Source organism: Callospermophilus lateralis, chromosome 8 (genome assembly GCF_048772815.1).
Source record: "Callospermophilus lateralis isolate mCalLat2 chromosome 8, mCalLat2.hap1, whole genome shotgun sequence".
In the NCBI taxonomy this organism is placed as follows: Eukaryota; Metazoa; Chordata; class Mammalia; order Rodentia; family Sciuridae; genus Callospermophilus; species Callospermophilus lateralis.
The window spans coordinates 121,187,195-121,209,583 of NC_135312.1; the positions used below are offsets into that span (position 1 = coordinate 121,187,195).

At 34.6% G+C, this 22,389-nt stretch overlaps 1 protein-coding gene across 1 annotated transcript in view; it reads right to left on the bottom strand.

Annotated features, from left to right (window-relative positions):
- The window catches only part of Usp38 (ubiquitin specific peptidase 38), a 34,299-nt gene extending 13,218 nt beyond the window's left edge, over positions 1 to 21,081 (bottom strand). The window contains exons 1-6 of the mRNA XM_076864767.2: positions 19,872 to 21,081; positions 18,185 to 18,320; positions 11,105 to 11,234; positions 9,309 to 9,410; positions 5,852 to 6,010; positions 4,113 to 4,306 (exon numbers count right to left, since the gene is read on the bottom strand). Of these exons, the coding sequence (XP_076720882.2) occupies positions 4,113 to 4,306; positions 5,852 to 6,010; positions 9,309 to 9,410; positions 11,105 to 11,234; positions 18,185 to 18,320; positions 19,872 to 20,553 (1,403 nt within the window). The 5' untranslated portion in view covers positions 20,554 to 21,081. The remainder of the gene's footprint in view (positions 1 to 4,112; positions 4,307 to 5,851; positions 6,011 to 9,308; positions 9,411 to 11,104; positions 11,235 to 18,184; positions 18,321 to 19,871) is intronic.
- Positions 21,082 to 22,389: the final 1,308 nt, after the last annotated feature.

Sequence of the window (22,389 nt, forward strand, 5' to 3'; positions counted from 1 at the left end):
ATCATTACTATCCAAAGTACATGTATGAAGACACAAATTGGTGTGAATATACTATGTATACAACCAGAGATATGAAAAGTTGTGCTCTATATATGTAATAAGAATTATAATGCATTCTGCTGTCATATATAAATAAAAAAATTACATAATAAAATTTTAAAAAAAGCTAAAAAGAAGCTATTAGCATAAATTCATTTTCTTAAATTAAAACTTATGCTTAGCTGGATGCAGTGGTACATGCTTGTAATCTCAGTGGCTTAGGAGGCTGAGGCAAGAGAATGCAAAGTTTAAAGCCAGCCTCAGCAACTTGGTAAGGTACTAAGCAATTCAGTGAGACCCTGTCTTTAAATAAAACAACAAAAAATAGGGCTAGGGATGTGGCTCAATGGTTAAGCACTCCTGGATTGACTCACCGATACTAACCCCACCTCCCCCCACCAAACCAAAACCCAAAAAACAAAACAAACAAAACAACTTATGCTTAGAGTAAAACGTTATTTATGTGACAGTTTTTTTTTTTTTTTTTTTTTTTGCCTAACAAAGTTACCTAACTGTATGTAACACAGTGAAGAGGGAAGAAGGGAATGATAATAAACGAACACTTAACTACATGGCCTGGCAATGACCTATGTGCTCTCCCATATTATTCCTTTTTCCTGGATTAGTATATATAAATAGGCTACTCACTTATATCTTAGATAAGAAACTTTTAAATTCTTTTAAATATGCATGAAATAAAAATATGCTGTCATCAAAACACAATAAAGTTGGAGTGATTTTAAAGAGTGTGGTATAGCATAGCTTGGGAAAAGAATATTAAAAAATAGTATAGGAACAATTGGTTACCCACGTGGAAAAAATAGAAGAAGGCAAGATTTTGTAACATCACAAATGCCATGTTGGATAAAGAAATTAAAGCAAACACAAAACTAATAAAGTACTTAAAAACAAAACGGGAAATTTTAGAGGGTAAGGGCTTTCTAAACCACAGGTACCATAAACAAAAACTGGCAGATTTGACTACATTAAAAAAAAAATCTATATAAATAGCTGGGTATAGTGGCGCACACTTGTAATCCCAGTGGCTCGGGAGGCTGAGGCAGGAGGATGCCAAGTTCAAAGCTAGCTTCAGCAAAAGCAAAATTTTAGCAACTCAGTGAGACCCTGTCTTTAATATTAATACAAAATAGGGCTAGGGATGTGGCTCAGTGATGGAGTGCTCCTGAGTTCAATTTCTGGTACAAAAAATAAACAAACAAACAAATAAGACTATAAAAAATTGATTCATGTAATTAGAAGAAAGCATGTAATAAGGATTATCATGCAGAGTACAAATGAATCAACATAAAAAAGAAGAAAACCCAGCAGAAAGATGCAAAAGAACAAGGTACTAAGAAAGAAAAGCAAATGAACAAAGAAAAATAGAGAAGAAAAAAACCATAATGGTCAATAATATGCAAATTAAAACAAAAAGGAAGAGGAAAGTGCAGTGGCATGTTCCTTTTAGTCCCAGCTACTACATAGGAGGCTGAGTTCCAGGTCAACCTGGGGAAAACAGTAAGACCCTATTTTTATATATATATATATTTTTTGTGTGTGTGTATGTGTATGTGTATATGTATATTTTAAATATCTTTATTTTGTTTATTTATGTGTTGCTGAGAATCGAATTCAGTGCCTTATACATGTTAGGCAAGTGCTCTACCACTGAGCCACAGCCCGACCCTATTTTTTTATAAAACACAAAAACAAAAGAAATTACTCAGATTGGGAAAAAAGTAAGACTGATTATATAAAGTACTTCCAGAGGTACAGACAGTCATAGGTACAACCAGATGTTAGTATGTAAGTTCAAAATGCTACAACCTTTTGTGGAGCAATCTGGCATACCCCAAAATGCTACAACCTTTTGTGGAGCAATCTGGCATACCCTATAGTGCTCACGCTATAATCTGGGGCTAAGCAATAACTGAAAGAACTCTATATCTAATAGTTTTTGACTCTTCTAGGCAGTCATAACAACTATTCAAAGAAAATCCTGCCTATCTGCATATGAGAAATGCTCATAATGACCAAAAACAGATTTAAAAGTAAATTAATAATTTGGTCAACAGGAATATGGTTAAATAAATCATGATAATGATTTTTTTTTTTTTTTTGTGGTGCTGGGGATTGAACCCAGGGCCTTGTGCATGAAAGGTAAGCACTCTACCAACTGAGCTATGTCCCCAGCCCCCCATGATAATGATTTAATTCAAAGTGACATAGATATGTACTGCCCACAATGGGAACATTTCTAACACAAATTATTAAATGACAAAACAAGTGGACTAAAAAAGAATTTATAAATAGGATTCACTGCAAAATTTTTAAAAAAACAATGACACTGTTTTTGTATTAGATATAGGCTAATGACTATACCAAAAAAATCTGGAATGAATAATGCACACAAAACTGTGCCTTTGGGAATGGGTGTGTGTGATGTTTTATATATTTGTACACTCAGTAATTTTTTAAAGCCATGAAAAAGAATTCATTTAGTATCTAAGAAATAAAATACGCTGTCTTCCTATTCTGAGATTATTGGCCACTGCACAGCAAAATGTACTCTCTCAATTTTTCTTGCCAGTTATAATTGCTTTGGTCTCTGCTTTCTGTCATCTGTAAAATGAGATGGCTCAGTGGATGACCTCTGGTGGTCAGATATAGATTCTTCAATCTTATGCTTAGGGTTAGTTGAGCCTGAGTACATCTTTTCTTAAACATACACACACACACACACACACACACACACACACACAAAGAAGAAAATAAAAACAACAACAACAACAAAAAACAATAAACAAAACACTAACCCATATGTAAAACACCTTAGTGCTCACGCTATAATCTGGGGCTAAGCAATAACTGAAAAAGAACTCTATATCTAATAGTTTTTGACTCTTCTAGGCAGCCATAACAACTTTTAAAAGCTTGGAATTCAATTTATAAACATCTTTGGGAAAGCTCCATGAAATCTTTATTGGTACTAAAGAGAAAATATTAACCATATTTTGCCTTTAGGAAAAGTTGGTCATTATTTTGTACCATCATGGACTGCATTCCTCTAACTAGCAATTTTTATTTCCTATTCACTTAGCTGCAAAAGAAAATGGATTTAAAAGTAAATTCATAAGTAGGCAAAGGAATATGTCTGTTTATACATTTGTTCAGTAACTACCATATTGGAGTGGGAAGCAGAGCTTGTTTTCTAAACAACAAAGAAGTTGTTATGATAAACAGTGAAATAACTATAAGCATATAAAACTAAATTTGATACCCTCAAAACATATATGGGTTAAATGGAGCATAGTGTTGCTAATCCCAGTGGCTCAGGAGGCTGAGGCAGGAGGATCACAAGTTCAAAACCAGCCTCAGCAACTTAGTGAGACCCTGTCTCAAAATGAAAAATAAAAAGGACTTGGGATGGGATGTGGCTTAGTTGTGAAATGCCCATGGTTTAAAAAAAAAAAAAAAAAAGATATATGGGTTAAAAAAATATAGTGCGCTTATAGATAGAAACAAAGATAAGAGGGAAAGGAAAGGAGAAGGGGAATAGCATGGATGGTAAAAGGAGACCCTCATCATTATAAAAATACATGTATGAAGATGTGAATTTGGTGTCAACATACCCTATATATAATCAGAGATATGATAAATTATTGTATAATGGTGTATTAAGAATTGTAATGCAAAATAAATACATAAATAAATAGAAAGGGGAAAAAAGAAACAAAGATAAGAAATAATAATAGCAAATGAGATCTCTAGGACACTTAACAGACTACATCTATCCCTCTGTTATTAAATGTCAACTCATAGAAATTAAAAAGATAGTAGCATTATAAATAATGGAATGCACACTAGATATAATCAAGCAGACTTTATATAAGTATTATTTCAATAGTTCTTGAGCACTAAAAGCAATTTCACTTCTGAATAAGCCTAGTATATGGAAATATTAACATTTATGCCATTTATAAGAAATAATGTATAGAAAATCCCCACCTTATATTTTGTTAGCATCCATCAAATTGTATAGTTGAAGTGAAAATGTTCAAATTTAAACTTACTCTGTAGCCATAAACAATGCTTGTATAACACTGTTCATATAACATGTATTTCCTAGGTTAATAAGGCCAGTTTTTCCAGTTTCAGATTTTCCAGAAAGTCTAGACAAGCAAGATGCCAAAGAATTGGATTGAGACGTCCAGGCACTTTGACTGAGAATCAGCTTAATTTTCTCCTCACCAGGCTTAGGAAAATCCTACACATCATAAATAGGGAAAATATTTTAAAGTAAAGTAAAAACTATTTTTGCTATTAAATTAATTAACACCACAAAGAATATTTTTCCACTGACATTATTTTACTTCTTAGTTTTAAAATACTGACAGCAGTAATTAGCTAGTCACTAAAAATTCAAATTACAGTGCATGGCAAAAATAAATGCCTCCTGAACACAGTTGCTCAAGTTGAACAATACTTACGAATTGTCACATTTGAACTATTTATGCTAGCAAATATTTACAACATAAAACTTTGAGATCAGAGAGTATTCTGTGCTATTTAAAGGCAGTAGGAATGAGGATTTGAAGTGGCCCATAACTGAATAAGTTAAACAACAAATAATCTGCTTTTCAAATTTGGGGATAAAAATCATATTTTCTTTTAATTCATTACTAATATTTACTTAGTATTAATCCTTTGAAACAAAAGTCCAAAGTAATTAGGGGATTAAAAAAAAAGTACACACAGGCATAATGACCTCTGACTCTGAAAAACTAATCACATTTTATCATCTAGAAAATTATTACAACATACAGATTTTTCTTACTTGCTTAGTAAAGTATGTGATAATGAGAAAAGATTTTAAGTGTAAATGATTTCAAGCTTGAGTAGAGCATTGGCGAATAAGGAAAGTTGGTCAAATAATTTACAATCATCTTTTATTGACTGCTATTTCTGGTACTTAGACCTTAGAAAACAAACATTTTTAAAGTAATTCCGCTTTTTTGTTTTGATGATAGCTAAGAGAAAGTGTTTCCTTGGGCTAAGAGTAATTCCTTTCCTTCTTCTGAGACTATATGAGTTATCAGAATTTTCAATATGAAAGCACTGAAGAACAGTCATCAATAGACACAGCAATAGAGTATCATTACTATTAAATCCATGACAAATGCTCCTTCATATAATTTACTTTAGAAAGGTCAAGTGTCATACCAGAGTTATACATCACACACATTAATTGTTTAACAGTCTTGTCTTCTGGACCCCAAAATTACTTTGATAAAGTTAACTAGACAGTAAAAATTATATGATTTGAGTCCATTTCAGATACAAAGTAGTATAACGTCTGAGTTAAACTCTCTTATTTTGCTCTACCTTGACTTTGTAGTAAATTTACTGAGAAAAGTGTGCTTGCTGTGATCCATTTTCAACAAACAGAAACAATGCACTATCTATACAAAGTTGAAAACCAGAGTGACCACAAATAATTCAAGTAAAGATTCTATGAAATACAGACATTCATGAATAGTATATAGTAAAAGCAGAATTAAAAATAGGGACAAAATCAGGCAAATACTTTATTATCTGCATTTCCATGATTCTAATATGTACTTTACATATTTGAACACATGGGATGCAAATCTGATATATGGATTCATTTAATATAGCATATTTTTAAAACAAGTTTCCCCAAAAGTGGTTATAAATTCTAAGATATGCCTTATTTGATGGTACCAGAGAATTGAAGAAATAAGGTTATTAATCTGCAATTCCATAAATACTGGTATAACAATTCTCATACCTTTATTGCCTCCAGAATAGATTCATAGAGATCTGGAAATCCAGAATAATGATACATCATACAGTGTATTAATTCTGTTAACTGCACTAAGAAGGTTGTGCTGGAAGGCAGGCCATCATTTTTGAAAGAGTGAACCAAATTAACTACATGAGGAACAATCTGAAGAGAAAAAAAGATAAACATTTCTTAAAATGTATACAAACTGGCAACACATTCTCTAGCCTACAAATAGAGTACAATGGTATATGATCAGCAAGTTCTTTCCCATGTGTTGTCATAGCCTTTTCTAAAAAAGTTATAAAGTTGAAATTTTCTAGAATATCAAGATAAATCTTGTCTTCAGTCATGTACAAGTGTAATTCCATTTACTATTCCTCTCCTCATTCTTACACTATTATATGTCTGACATAGGTACAAATAGGAATCTTAGTCATTGCAACAATTCTAAAGAAATGCCTTCAGTTGAAAAATTTTAGGGCTATTATATTGACCAGATCATTTGATCGGAACAAATTAAAAACAAATAAACAAGCAAACCTAGAATTAGCTAAAGAGCTCCACCTAGTGAGAACTTAAAAATTTTCAGCTTGAAAGAATTACATGTATTGTGCAGTTAAGTCTACCTTAAGTCTTTGAAATAACTTACAAATGTAACTAAAATTATAGCTCAAATAATATACTTTTCATTTAGATAAGAAGAGGGACAATGTCTAATGTTGGATTGGATATCCTTATTAACAAACCCTTTCCTCAACCCAAATAAAGATGGTCCTAAAAATAAAAGAAATCAGAATCTTCTATTATATTTAAGAAACTGGGGCTAAAAATAAAAAGGAAATTGAAAATGTATATTGCTTGTAAACATGTAGACAATTGTTAATATTGATGATCATCACAAAAAAATGTTTTCATTGTAAAATTAGTTGAAAAAACCCAACAAATATAGACATAATAACATATTTAAGAAGTTATTACCCAAATGAAACAAATTCTATTTTTCAGCAATGGTTCATTCTATTTGAATAATGCTGTACTTTTTCCAAATAATTGTAATATGAAACTACATGTTTACACTTCTCATGCTAAAAGACATCTTATTATGTTCTATTTGTGGAATAGTTTTGGTCGCTATCTCATGAAAAAGTGAAGCTATAGTTATATTAGGGCTATGTCATGAGGCAATAATAATGACAGTTATAGTAATGCCCCAATCAACTTCTTTTCCTTTTACCTAAAAAGAATCATTATAATCTTAAATTAACAGTGCTACTTCTGTTTTCTGTCTAGCTTTATCCTTAAGCCTGAGGTCTTAAATCACATTTTAGGTTTATACTACTTTTAATCTTACCTCCATCAAAGGTATGGATATCACCATAAAACTAGCAGCTCCTAATGAGTTCATACTATCGCTATCATCTCTACATATTTAAGCAAATCTGAATGCAACCCTGCCCCACAAAGCCACATCTCTCAGACATTCTTTTGATAAAATAATTAAAAATTTAAAATTATTTTGTTTTCTCAGACATGAAGGGAAAGAAATAAAAAGAGGAAATAATTTTAAAATGATTCATAATTCCAAATTGTCCAAAAGTACTTCTAGTGTACATTTGATCTTTGCAATCAGGTTATATGGTTTTCTATTACTATGCCCCAAATGATCAATATTATCATTGACACAGAAATAAGACCTTTTCTTAGAGATATACTTCCAAGCAAGCTATATTGACTCCTCAATGCTTGAAAGTTGAGTTTTTGAATGAGGAAACTAAATGTTTGTAGACATTATTGTAACACTAAACATAAGTTACTATTTGAGGACATGCATAAAACTTAGTTTTTTTTTTTTCTTACCCAGTATGACTATCTGCCACAGTGTCTATTTAAATTTTTTCCACTTATAAAAAATATGAGGGGCTGGGGTTGTGGCTCAGTGGTAGAGCACTTGACTAGCATGTGTGAGGCATTGGGTTCAATCCTCAGCACATAATAAATATATAACATAGAGCTATTGTGTCCATCTACAACTAAAAAATTTAAAAAAAAATATATAAAAAGCAATCTGTCTCATTACAATACATATTATAACATCAATCCTGGTTTGCCCTAAACTATTCTAAACATAAAATATGATGAATAATGATGTTGATGATTCCAAATTGTTGCTCATAGTTAGCCACCCTTAAATCTCAGTCCTTCACTGAATTGTTTGGAATTATATGTGATTTAATTACCATTTAAATCACTTCTAAATGTCCAAGTTATTCTTAGTTAAGTGGAGGGTCAAACTCTACACAGTACTTAGACAAGAATTTGATCTTTGTTTTTAGGCTTTACTAAGCCAGATCAAAATTTTCAGATCTAATTTAAATAAATGATCCCTTAAATAAATGATTTAATACCCATTTAATTAATAATCAAACATTTCAAAGTCAAATATTTGTTATTTTAACTATTTTTCTCAGGGGAAAAAAAGTAGTTAAAGTAGTTTAGGTACTACTAAATAAAGTAGGCAAGGTAAGGAGATAACTTATTTTAAAACATTCTGAGCAATAAAATAGGTTTAGAGTATAGAGTAAGCGACTAATACCAGAGATTAAGAAATGTCCTTGGTGTAATAAAGTAATAAACAATAAAATAAATGATTAAGTTATGTTAGAGAGTCTCCTTCCTAGAAATTTGAAAACAAGCCTTTTTTTGAAGGGCCTACACACAATCATGCTTGGAAGAAAAAAAAAAATAGTCACCTAAAAATTAACAACTAGGATTCTATACATCTTCATCAGTCTCCTCTGAATTTTGTTATGGTGATCAGTATCCTTAAGATTTCAACATTGTAGGTATTCTGATAATGAGTTAATAGTCCTGTAAAACTGCGGATCAGATCTTGGAGGAAGCAGGCATTCACACAAAGCTACTGCTTTCCTCTGATGCCATAAAAATGTCAATGGACAGGTCCCTAAAGTAACATCTGGGTCATTACCTGTGATAATTGATAATCAAATCAAAACCAGTGAAGTAATTGTTTAAAGTGGTAGCATTCTAGATATGTTTTAAGATGGAGTCAACAGGATATGGGCTGAGAGTGAATAAAAAGACTTAATTTTAACGCAACAAATCAAACTGATGTTTTCATGGCTCTGAAATTTTAAAGCCATCAGTGATTTTCAACTATTTTAATCCTTTTGCACTGTTCATATGTACAGCAGACATCCATCAGTGACATATCTCACATAGAGCAGTAACAGTTGGGTAGTTTTGGTGAGACACAAAACATTCTGAAAATACATTCCTTGGAGAGAAATTACACAGCTTCAATTTTCTAAGAAAAGGTAAAGCTATGTGAAAATAGATTCAGAACTATCCTACAGCCTTTTCATTACATGCAAATGTGACTCAATAGGAAACTAAATTTTGAAATTTTTTTTAATTATAGGAAGCTTCTGGCATAACTTACCAAATGGAACGCCTCTGGAGAATGCTGAAAACTAAGCAGCATGTGAGAAAGAACTGCAAGAGCACCAGGTCTCACAAGAGGAAACCAAAGTCGATTAAAAACCTTCAAAATAAGATAAGACACCCATCTTAAGAATTTGGAGGAAAATCAGTAACTCAATCAGTAGTTATTTCCCTAGAGCAAAAATTATTTATATGAATGCCCCCATTCCTGAAAAGTTCTATCATAACATGTTATTAAACTTTGAGGGAAGGACAAAGTTTTGAGATAACAACATGACTGAGATCAAGGGGAATGTAATGGCCTACCCAATTCTTAAAATACCCTAATAAATGGAAATCTGTTAAACTATGTTTATATGATGATGTTTCTTGGGCCACTCTTCATTTAATTCACTCAATAAATATTAAGCACTTACTATTGCTCAGCACTGTTTTAGGCAATGGAAAACAGTAGATCTGAAAAATAATTTCTAAAAGGACTTTCAGTATAAAGGATGTGAAGAGATAATAAAAAGGAACATATAATGATAAGTGCTATCAAAATACAAAGCATGAATAGGAAATACTCGGTGGCAGAGGGGTTTGCTATTTTTACAAAAGATGTGCAAAAAAATGCCTCATGTAAAAGGTGATATCTGACTATAAAGCGGAAAGGAGAGAGATAAGCTTGGTAGATACTTGAGAAAACAGCAATTTAAACAGGACAAAAAGCAGTGCAAAGGACCTCCAGGTTGGTGTGATATGAATATAGTATCCTCCAGGTTGGTGTGATATGAATATAGTAAGGAGAACAGTGTAAATGAAGCAAAAGACTAAAGCAAGTGGGAGATGGAATTAGAGAAGTAGCAGTGGGCCAGATCACATGGCATCTTGTGAGACACCTACAGGGAACAAAAAGCAGGGAGGCTATGGTAATCAATTCAACAAGAGATGGTGACAACTTTGGATTGAGGTAGTAGTGACGTAACTGATTAAAAGTGATAGGATTCTGGATATATTTTAAAGGTGGAGTCAGCAGGATATATAGGATATGGGTTGAGAGAGAATGTTAGAGATAAGGATAGCTTCAAGTTTTTGGCCTAAGTGAGTGAAAGGATGGAGTAGCCCTTTATTAAGATGGGAAAGATCACCTGTGGGAGAAAAAAAAACTAGGAGTTTCATATCTGAGTATAGAGAGTTAAATACATGAATATGGAATTCAAGGGAGAACAATGAACTAGAAATATACATTTGTCAGTCATAAAGCCTTGGGACACCTATGCTGTGAATATGCACTGAAAAGAAAGAGGACCAAAGACTGAACTCCAAGGCAATCTAAAAACTGGAAAGAGCAAGAACAGGAGACTGATATGCCAGTGAAGCAGGACAAAACCCAAGGAAATATAATGTCTTGGAAATTGAGTAAGAAAAGTGTTTTAAGAGGGAGTGTTCAGTTGTGTCAAATGCTGCTGACAGGTTGAAGAGGAGAGCCCTGAGAAATGATCCCTGGTGTAGCAACATTGGGAAGCACTGGTATCAAAGGTAATTTTGGTAAGGTAATGATAAAAGTTTAATTAGATGGATTTAAGAAATAATGGGAGAAATGTTTTCATAGTCAGTATCTGAAAATAGCAAAACTATTTTAATTACACTTACATGGCATTTTTTAAATTACTAAGGCCTATTCAAAACAAAACCAAAAACTGGAACATTTAAAATTAAGCTTTCAAATGCTTTTAAAGAGACAATATTGATTATAAAAATATTGATTATAAGATTTCCTGCATTCTAATAGATTTATATACTCCCACTTACCAGTTCTATTTTCAGCAAAGTAACATCTATCAAAATAGTAAACTTCTGAACAGCTGCTAGTCCTTTCAGCAGTGCAATTACCCAAGTATCCACATGCTGAGCCAATGGCCAGGAGAGCCAGTCAATCATTCTGAAAATTGAAGAAAAATAAAACTATCAGTATTGGAAATATTTTCAACATTACTCAAGAGTAGACTACTCTTGTTACAGTAAATAACCACTCACTTCATAACTCATTATTTACAACTTGCTAGTAAAAAGCACTGACCAAGATGTAGAAATGAAATACAATGGATGCTTACCCTCAAGAAGTTTTCAATTTTGTACAGTGACAATTTCTTATATTTAATGCATTTCCATTATAAAATTTCTAATTTTAACAAATGCAAGAATAAAAAAATTTATACTATATAGTGGTATCAAGAATTTATTATCAAACTTACTCTAAGAACAACTGAAATATAGATATCCAAATGAAAACATATGGGTATCAACCAAGATTTCTCCTTCCTGGTGAGTGCAGTTTAATGTAATACACCATTAAAAGAGGACATATTTTCAATTATGGAACAGGTATCATCATCTCTTTCAAAACTCTACTATGTAAAGACAACAAAAGAAAACTTCAAATATATAAAAGGGTACAAATTGTGTAAATATGCTAATGGCCTAATTTCATTAATGAATGCCTTTCTTCTTGAATATCAACCAAGTTCAAGGGAAAAAAGATAAAGTAAAACAAGGTTTGAAAGAGACTAAGATATTTACCACAATGAAGGCAGGTACACCTCTTTTGGAAAGCAATTAGACCAAATGTTCATACAATTCAACTTAACAGACTGATTTTAAGGATTATCTAATAAGAAAATATTAGGGGAAAAAACTCACCTTTTGAAGTCAGAGCAAGTGGTTTAAAGACCTCAATTTATAATTTATTAGCCAGAAAACTATATATTATATGATATATATTATAAGTACTTATAATCTCTGTGCCACAAATTCCTTATCTCTAGATTGCAGGTAAGCATGCTCATTTTCAGGGATGTTGTGAAGAGAAAATGGGTTAATATATAACACTGGAAATATTCATTGTGAATTCCTCTCTTTTAGCATATGCAACAATAAACATCTTCATCCTCCAAACTGTCAAACTACCAATGCCGAGGTCATAAATCTGCCCCCAAAAAGCAACTACCATGTTAAAAGGACTGACATCTAAATCGATTTGGGCATCTTCACCAAAGCTATTATATAACTATCTATAATAATATTGGAGTGTTGTCTTTATTAAGTTTTTTCCTTTTAAGATTAAAATGCCCCTAAAGTCCCAATACACACTGACTACAAGTTATCTGTATGTTCCTTCCATTCCCTATACTCAATTTACTTCTTGTTTTCCTGGCTTCTTCCAACAATGACAGCTACAAGTCACTAAAGTAGCCCCTGATGGCTATTCTACATCTTCCAACTATTTCAAGGTTGATTCTCAAAAATTTAGTGACTATTCTACATAAAAGAAGAGACTTACTTGCTTTTGTGAATTAAGAATATATGCTGGGCACAGTGGTGCATGCCTGTAATCCTAGAGACTAGGGAGGATAAGGTAATAGGATTGAAAGTCTGAGGCCAGGCTTAGCAACTTAGTGAGGCCCGAAGTAACTTGGGCCTTGGTAAGCAGTAACTTGGTGAGAACCTGCCTCAAAATAAAAAATAAAAAGGATTGGGGATGTAATTCAGTGGTTAAGTACCCCTGGGCTCAATTCCAAAACCAAAAGAAAATACACACACACACACACACACACACTCACTCACTCACTCATTCTCAATGTAGCACTGTTTTTGATACAGAAAAACTGCAGAAAAACCTAAATGACCACCAATAAGGAAAAGACCAAATACACTGCAGCAGTGACACTGCAGAACACTAAGCAGAATTTGAAGAAATGAGGTAGATGAATCTATCCATGGTTATCTAATATGGAAAGATGAAATGTTGTTAAAATAAGTTTAAAAAATCTTTCATTTTTGTTTAAAAGAAAACAATGTGAATATACACATGGAAATATACACAAAAAAACCTAATGTGGCCTAGAGGGGCATGTGTGAGCATTTCTATTTGGCACTGTGGCTCTAAGGGGAGTGGCACTGTCACAGAAGAACCGGACAGAGCTCAAGACCAGAATCTTCTTTAATTCAGTCTAAGGAGAGTACAATACAGGGTGAGTGGGCAGAGAACAGAAAACCCACTTGCGGGGCTGGGGTTGTAGTTCATTGGTAGAGTGCTTGCCTTGCACAGTGAGGCCCTGGGTTCAATCCTCAGCACCACATAAAAATAAACAAATAAAAATAAAGATACTTGTCCATATGAACTAAAAAAATATTAAAAAAAAAAAAGAAAATCCCACTTGGCAATGGCTCTTTATTATTCCCAAATACTTATATTTTTTTTCCTCTAGCCTCCTTATTTTCTTTCCATCTCATAAATCTTACTCTTCATCCCATGTGTACCAATCCAATCTTCAGAACAATCTTAAAACAAACTTCACATAAGTAGTTACACATTTTAGAAGCTGCTATGGTGTGAAGGTTTGCATCCCTCTAAAATTCACATGTTGAAATTGAATTCCCAATACATTGGTATTAAGAGATGAGACCTTTAAGAGGTGCTAGATCATAATGGTGGAGCCATCACGGGTGGGATTAGTGCCCTTATAAAAGATACTTCCACCCACGCACAGAAGGTGCCATCTATGAGAAACAGGCTCTCACCAGTCACTGAATTTGCTAGTGTCTTATTCTTAAACGTCTCATCCTTCAGAACTGTGAAAAATAAATTTCTGTTGTTCATAAATTACTCAGTTTAAAGTATTTTGTTATAGCAGACTAAACAGAAGTTGTTCATGAAGCAAATATTTGAGTGTGTATTATATAGGAGTACTATGTTAGCTGCTAAGAATATAATAGTAAGATGTTTTGTATCCTCAGATTGGAAAAGAGAAAGTTAAAAATTATCAATGATCACAAAATTATCAAACAGTGGTATTGGAATTAAACTTGCCAGTGCAATTGCTTTTCCCTCTGCATTTTCTTCTTCATTTTGATTAAACTGGTATATGCCAAAGTCCCCTCAGGCACAGAAATCGTAGGATGAGTTATTTTTATGGTTAACTATAGTGATCATTTCTATCACATATTGGTTACTATAAGTTTGAATTCTAAGGACATTTTTCTTAAATTTTTATTTAATTGCTTAAACTAAAGAACATTTTAACCGCAATTGTTGTTTATGTACTCCAACATCTTATCGCCTCTATTAGACTATAAACTCCAGAGCAGATCTTGCTCTTATTTTAATCTTACATATCTTTGGATCCCCTTACTCAGCAGAGTGCCTGGCACAGAGTAGGAGCTCATTTGCTAAATAAATAAAACCATTTCTTCTATAGCTAAAAAAATACATATATGTAACTTTAAAATTAACAATAAAGCAGGAGACATGAAAGGCAACAAAACAGATTTAATCATAATTTATGGAGAGTAAAATCAATTTTCACTTTTACATGGCAGTTTGAGGTCTACATTCAGCCTTCAGTCTTATTTGTCCCAATGTTTTAAAAATTGGGAAGTTTCACATAGAAAACTGGATTTCAGGCTTCTTTTGAAAAATGAGATCAAATAAGATTGAATATAAATATCCCTGTGACAACAAACAATTAGAATTGAGGATCAGCTTTCTCCAGAAGATGCTTGTGTACTGTATTCACTATCATTTCTCCGACATCTGGCCTATTTCGTACTTCAATGTTATCTATCTGGTGCTGCAATGATACTCACATTTGCTTTTTTGAATTACAAAAAATGACTGTGAAGCATGGTAAGTGGTACTTTTGGAAAAATATAGTGCATTAGCAAGTATAATGTAGGAGTATGGTAAAAATAAACATCCTTTCAATTGCACTTTCTATGTAAAAAATAATCACTGTGGGTAGATTATGGGTTAAAAAGGATTGTATAGGTTAAATTGGAAATGCAGTATAAAAACTGGATCACATCTTCTTGTGGAAACAAATAGGTAAAAATTAATTCCCAAGTACATTTCAAAAACAAAATAAATTATTAAGTTGGATACAATGACTGTTTAAAGAAAAAGTCTAGAAAAAATTAAGAACAAGAGTGTTTGCTGAGTGCTGACAAGTAGAATCTGCACATAGTTTATAGTAAGTAGTATCAGTCACTCTAGTTTCTTGGTCAGAGGGAAAAATCAGTAGGGCTGAGTGTTCAGATAAGAAAAATTAAAAGGACAACTAGAAGACCACTTCAACAGTGCAGGTCTGTTTCCACAAATGGTGGGGATAGACAAAGTATCATTCTAAGAAATGTGCTAAAGAAAGAATCCAAAAGACTCAGTGATGTTACTCAAAGGGAATGGAAGGATGGAATTGAAAATTGCTTCTAGATTTGTGAGCAGATATCTAGGAGAATTAAAAGTGTCAATGGGAATCAAAATAAGAAAAATAAATAAATAAAAATCACTATCAGGCCATGAAGATAAGTTCTGTCTCTTAAAGAGCAACCGTGAGTAATAAATCTGATTATTCTGGGTTTTTCTCTTCATTGGTGTCTACATGGTATGATGATAACTCTGGAGCCAAATGTACCACTTCCTTTCTAAGTGAACTTGCGTAAATTATTTAATCTCTCAATTTCCTCAACTATAAAATAGGGTCAAAAATATGATCTACCTCAAAAGGCTCTGGTGAATATGAATGACTTTTGGCATGTAAACAATATTAGCTATTATTACGTATGCAACGAAGGGTATGGAAAAACTAAATTCTAATTTTACTTGCAGCTGTGAAATCTAATTCTCAGAGAATTACACACTCACTTTGACACATTTTGAGGGTTGATCTAGCTTACAGTCTATTTGTTCCAATATTTTACTAAGAGGGCAATATAATTTGATATATTCATTTAAAAGAGATGTTGCAGTCACACTGACACAAATAGGAGTTTCATTAGGGAGAGATCCATGAAATAAGAATATTTCTTTTTTTTTAAATTTTAAGTTTTATTTACTTATTCATTTTTTAAGACAGAATCTCACTAATTTGCCTAGGCTATTCTCCATCTCCATCTCCTAGGCTCAAGTAATCTGCCTCAGTCCTGAGTACTAAGAACTTTATTTAATAAAAGATTGAAATTAACCACATACACAACAGATTAATAAAGTGATAAGAAGAAAGGGAAGGAGAAAAAGAACAGACATAGGAAGCATGCTGTCATAAGACTAGAAATTAAAAAACAATAAATACAAAGACATTAAAAAGATGAAAATAAAAAATACAGACTACCAAAAAAAGGTAAAGCTTTCACTATAAATTAAAAGTAACAGTGACAGAAGCCATACAACATAGTTATATAGACTTTTCTCAAATATATAAATATTCTCACAAGTCCCTGGAAATTAAGAAAGAGGTGAGCAATAAGAAGTCAGAAGTATAAATTACAAATAAGATGATTCTCTTAAGTTTAAGAGCACAAAGAAAGAAGAAAAGCTTGAAGAGAAAGACCTTTTTAAACACAGCAGTGAAAAAGATGAAAAAAAATCTGACTTTCTAGAGTTTGTGTAATAGAGAGTGGCATGAGTACATATGCAGCCTATTGGGAACTCAACATGAATCCTTCAGTTCATATATTTATATATGTAAATTTTATAACAATGGCATAAAAACCATTTTGTTGCAAATTCTTATTTTCTACTTAAATATGTTTAATACATACACAAAGAAGAAATAAAGAACAAAAACAGACAGGAAAAGCTCAATGAGAAAACATATAATAACTGAAAAGAGAAACTCAATAGCTGGAATAAGCGCATAGATGGGCACTTTAGAAGAGAAAAATCAGGAAGTTGTAAGACAGTACAGATGCTCCTTGACTTAGGTTGGGGTTATATCCTGATAAATTCACTGTAAACAAAATATAAATAAAGAATACATTCAAGACACTCAACCTGCCAAACACTCCAGCTTAGCATCACAGTACACCATAAAGATTATTTACCCTCTGATTATGTAGCTGACTGGGACCTGTGGGTCACTACTGCTGCCCAATATTTTGAGAAAATATTGTACCAAGTATTGCTAACCGAGGAAAAGAGCAGACTGAAAATTCAAAGTATGGATTCTACTGAATGCACATTCATAAAGTTGAAAAATCATAAAACAAATCATCCTAAGTCCAGTACCACCTACACTGATATTTTTTTCCTGAAATATCCACAGGTTTGCTCCTTCCATTTCCTTCATGTCTTTATTGTCATGGTCACCTCAACTAAGGTTTCCTTATCCATCTTATTTAAAATTGTAAACCCCTTCTTCACACCACATTCCTCTTCTTACCCACCTTTTCCCCCAAAACAATTGCACATACTAAATTATTTTACTTATTTATGATATATTCTAAAACAAAATCTAAATCTAAAACAAAGTCAATTTTAACATGTATAATTAGTTATACAGCACTAAGTGAAAAAAATTATGCTCATTTAAGTAGAATACCCATAACCAGGCATTTCCACATTTAAACATCTTTGAAATCAGGATGCATGTTGAAATCAGAAAAATGTGTTATCTATCTAAAACTAAAGGAGAAAACTAAATATTAGACAAAAGAAAAGAGTATATTACCCACTGAGCCCAGCTGAAAGATAAAGTATGCTTAAGATAAAATAGGAAGGGAAAATTTAAAAAGCCTGGAGGGAATAAATAGGTGGTAGGAAATAAAAATGAGCAATGAAATTAGAAAAATACATGGATATTGATAATACAATAAACTTCTATCTGTATAATAAATGGACACAAGTGTAGGATTTTGGAATAAAATAGCTAAATTGAAACAAATTTATGAATTACTAGGATCCCTGCCAAGGCTATAATAAGATAAACCACTCCAATTAGTTTGGAATACATTTATATATTTGAGTCCCTGATTAGTTTTAACTATTTCTCTAAGTTTCTCATTACTCACAAGATATCTTCTCCTGTCAAATCTACAATGAGTAGAATGAAGGAGTACCTGCAAAGAGCTTGGGTCATACTTGCATCTTTTACATTGGGATCCGTGGTAAGGCTCCTGATGAGAACTGTAATCATCTGAAGAGGAATATGCTGCACGAGGCTTGCCAGTGCTACAGAAGGTTCAAATGATGCATCTATTTTTTTTAATTCAAAAGAAAAAGAAATATAGCAAGAAGGTTCAAGTGAAGTATTATAAAGAAAACAACACTTTCCCAAAAGAACAAAAGATACATATTTATTTGCAGCAAAGGTGTTAATCAGGAAGCAGCTGTTATACTATACACCATAGTAGATTCTGATGAAAGAGGAATATTAAATTACATGAATATTAAATGAGAGACTAAGAGCAAATAGCAGTATTCACTCATTCTATACACAGAATATTGAATTTTAAAAACTGTTATTTAGCACTGCCATCTTTAATCCATTAATTACTTGACCTCCAATTTTTAATATTAATTATTGTTAAGATATTCATTTGCAAAGCATTAGAAAAGAAATGCAAGGTATCAATTTCAATTCTCACTTTAAGACTACTGAAGGTAATTTAAAACTACTATAATAGTCATTACAAAGCTGTAAGGAAGATTTTTTAAAAAAATCTTTCTTTTAAGTTGAAATTTAGATGAATTGAGGGGAGACTTTGCTAAATTACATAAAAATTAAGTGACTCCAAGATGAGCACCTTTAACAGCTATGGTAACACAGACAATACAAGTAAAATTACAGTTAGAAAAAACTAATCAACCCAAACAAATACTGTAAACAAATAGTTGGCATACATTAAATTCTTTATCAGATTGTAAGAACAGGCTAAAACTCCACCCTTATTTCTGTTTCTCAAAATGAAAGAAGGACACAAGTTCTAGTTCGAATACCCAAGTGGAATAATTAAGGAGAATGGTTGTATTAAGTAGAGAAGTGATGCTGGTTTTGGATGTATTATTTCACAACTATAAACTTGAAAGCTCCAAGGCTTTCTTGGACGTATTATTTCACAACTATAAACTTGAAAGCTCCAAGGCTTTCAGGAATCCAGACATACAGGTAAAATTTCTAGGAAAGAAAGCATTTTCTAGCCAAGTATTATTATGTGACCTTCTTCAATTTTTGAGGATTCAGTCATAGCACAAAATTATGTATTTAAGTCCTCACACTCCTGCTTTCCTCTTTCTACCTGTATCCCTTTCTCACATACACTACTGAAGACAGAAAATGCCAATATTTAAAATCTACATAGTAAACTGTGATAACCTAGTAATAAAACTGCACAATCCATGAATTTATAAATGCGGGAATTCAAACAGGGAGAAAAAAGACTCAACAAGATGACAAAATCACATACAATAATTATGTGGTAAATATTATTACTATGCTACCATTAGTCACTAATGAGTAGACGCTTTACATAGCAGCTGTCATCCTGAAAGCTGGGTAATTAAGTAACTTGTTTAATGCCAAAGGTCTTAGACTTAGATGTTCCCAACTTTTAAAATAGGAACAGGAGGTGTTTTTAAGGTATAACGTGACATCCTGAATAAGGTAGAGGATTGGAATGAAATTTTGGATGAGGGTTCTAGGATTTGCTCTCCCTTAACAATGTTTTCTGGGCTGGAAGCAAACATGAAATGTATGTGAGAGAGACTGAATTTCCAAGAGATAGTCTCCTTAAAAATAATCCTTACCTGTGGAAGAGATGCTTGCAAAAACTTCTTGCAGGGAAGGTAACAGTGTGGAGGGCTCAGCCTTCCAGATGTTCTGCAGCAAATTACTCACTTTTGTTACCTGGGAGACATACTCCCGGAGCTCTTTCTCCTGGGTGGACACGCATTGAAAGTGGCCTATCGTTCGAACCAGCTGTTGGCAGAAGGTGATGGACAATTTCCCTTTGGGGATGCACTGCACGAAGTCGGTCAGAAGGTCGCTCAGTCGGGCACAAAGTTGGGGCTCTGGCCTCTCACATACCATCCGTAACACCTCTACCTGCAGCAGGTTGAAGAGGTCCAGCACCGATGGGCAGCTCATGATCAGCTTCAGGCCGTTGTGAATGTAGTCCAGGATGGCTACGTCTTTCCTGTCCAGCGAGTGGTAGCCCTGCTGAAGGAGGCCCAACACGAAAGTCTTGTTGAAGAAAGACTCGAACTCAGGCCGGTGGTAGCGTGCGTAGGCCTCCAGTACCTGGTGACCCACTTGTCGCTGGAAGGGGTCCTGGCCTTCCAGGATGAGCCGGGTAGTCAGGTCAAACATGGCCTCGCACTGCTCCTGATCTAGCCAATGCTCCGCGGATTCCACCACCTTCCGCACAATCACCCGCTTTAGGGGAAGCGGGTGCGAAGAACTCACCAGGCCCTCCAGGATCTTGTCCATTGTGGCCACGCCGCAGGGCCAGGGCCAGGGCCAGGGGATAAGGAGCGGGCGGCGGCAGCCCCGAGGTAGGGCAGGAGAGCACCCGGGCGGAGGTGAACTTGGAGCGTAGCAGCAGCGGGACCGGCCACCGCCACCGCCGCCTCAGCAGCCACATTTATCGTGTAGGGGAGCCCATCCAAATCGGGGCGGGAGCTGGCGAACCTGGGGCGCGATAAGAACCGACACCACCCACGGCGGGCCTAGAGCGATGGAAGTCCGTACTCCGCAGCCGCCGCGGGCTGGCCGTCCCTTGCGGCATCAGCGCGGAGGGACCAGCAAGGCCCCCGGCTATGGTGGGGGCTCAGAACCGGGGCTGCGAGACGTAGGCGGGGGAGGCGCGCCTTCCCGTTCTGGAGAAGGTGTAGGCGTCCAGGCTCCGGCTGGTGTAGAGAAGAAACCGGCCCAAGGATGAGTCAGGAGGCGCTGTCACTCTGGGCTGTCAAGGAAGGTGCCGGGATCAGCCGGGGAAGCGAGGCGGAGGTGGACACCCTTGACCCGGATTCAGAAGTGCCGGCAAACAGGAAGTGAAGCACGAAAGAGCGCCCGGAAAGGCCCACCCCTCCGTCCCGCCCTCCACCCGTGCACGCCCTCCCCGCGCTCATCCGCCCCGCCCCTTTGCCGACGCGCACGCGCGTCGCCTCCTATCGAGTCGCGGAACGTCACTGGAGAGCGTGTGTCTAGTCACAGGCAGACTTCCGGGAGGAACTGTCTGGGACTCGCATTGTGCCTGTGACCCGCCTCTAGGAATCCTGTGGGCTGACCTCTGTCGATTGTGTCAGGGTCAGCTTACTCGTGAAAACCTAAGGAAGTGCTGTTTAGGTAAAATCTCGTGAGTGAGGGTTTTGGAAGCGCGAGAAGAGCATTTGGGGAGAAAGTAAGGAAAAAAAGTTAGGACGAGGAGAGATCTTTTAATGCCCCGGTTCGTTCGTGGAGAAATGCGCCTAGGGTGTCTGACCCAGACTGGCTTTTCTCCTACCGTGTGGTTACTAGTAAGGATTACACCTGGCACCAAGGTTGAGCGACAATAAATATCAGCAGTTTGTTTTTATCAGGCCCCTAGTAAGCATTCAGTTAGTGAGCTTTTGTATCATGTCGAAAATTCAAAAGCTGCTCTCGAAATGGGAAGGAGAGTAAGGAAAATGGCAGGTGAGAAAGAGAGTTATGTGTATGCTTGGGTCATATAAAACGGTACTTTGAAAATCCCCTGAAAATAACAAAATTTAATGTATTTGTGTGCTGCCACTGAAGATAGTTTGCAATAAGGAAGGACAGGTGGATTTATGATGTTTGAACTCTTTGAAGTTAAAATTTCAATGATTCACAACAAGAATTTAAAAACTTTAACCAGAGTCTTTAACAATGAAAAAAAATTGCATAAGTATAGCTCCTTTTAGGCTTGGTAATATAGTTGTAAAATCAGAGATTAACAGCCTGTAATACAGACAAAACTTTAAGTAGTTCACTTAAAATGTCCAACAGCAAAAGGAACAAAATTGCAAATTGTTTCAATTTGCTAAAGGGTATTTAAAAAAAAAAAAAAAAACCTAGGTTGCAAACATGATTATGCCAGTATATTTAACACACCCGTTACAGGATAATCTTAAAATGAATAGCAGAAGATAGAAGCTAAGTAAAAAGAACTTGAAACTGAGTTGATTTGTAGGAAAAGGAGAGAATGGGGCAACTGATTGATGTAAAAGACAGTCATGATAGAGGACAGGAATGGCTTTAGAACTTTCCTTTTTTGAATAGGTTCAAGGTAAAACTACAGAGAAAAGTAGCTGTACTGGGAATAGA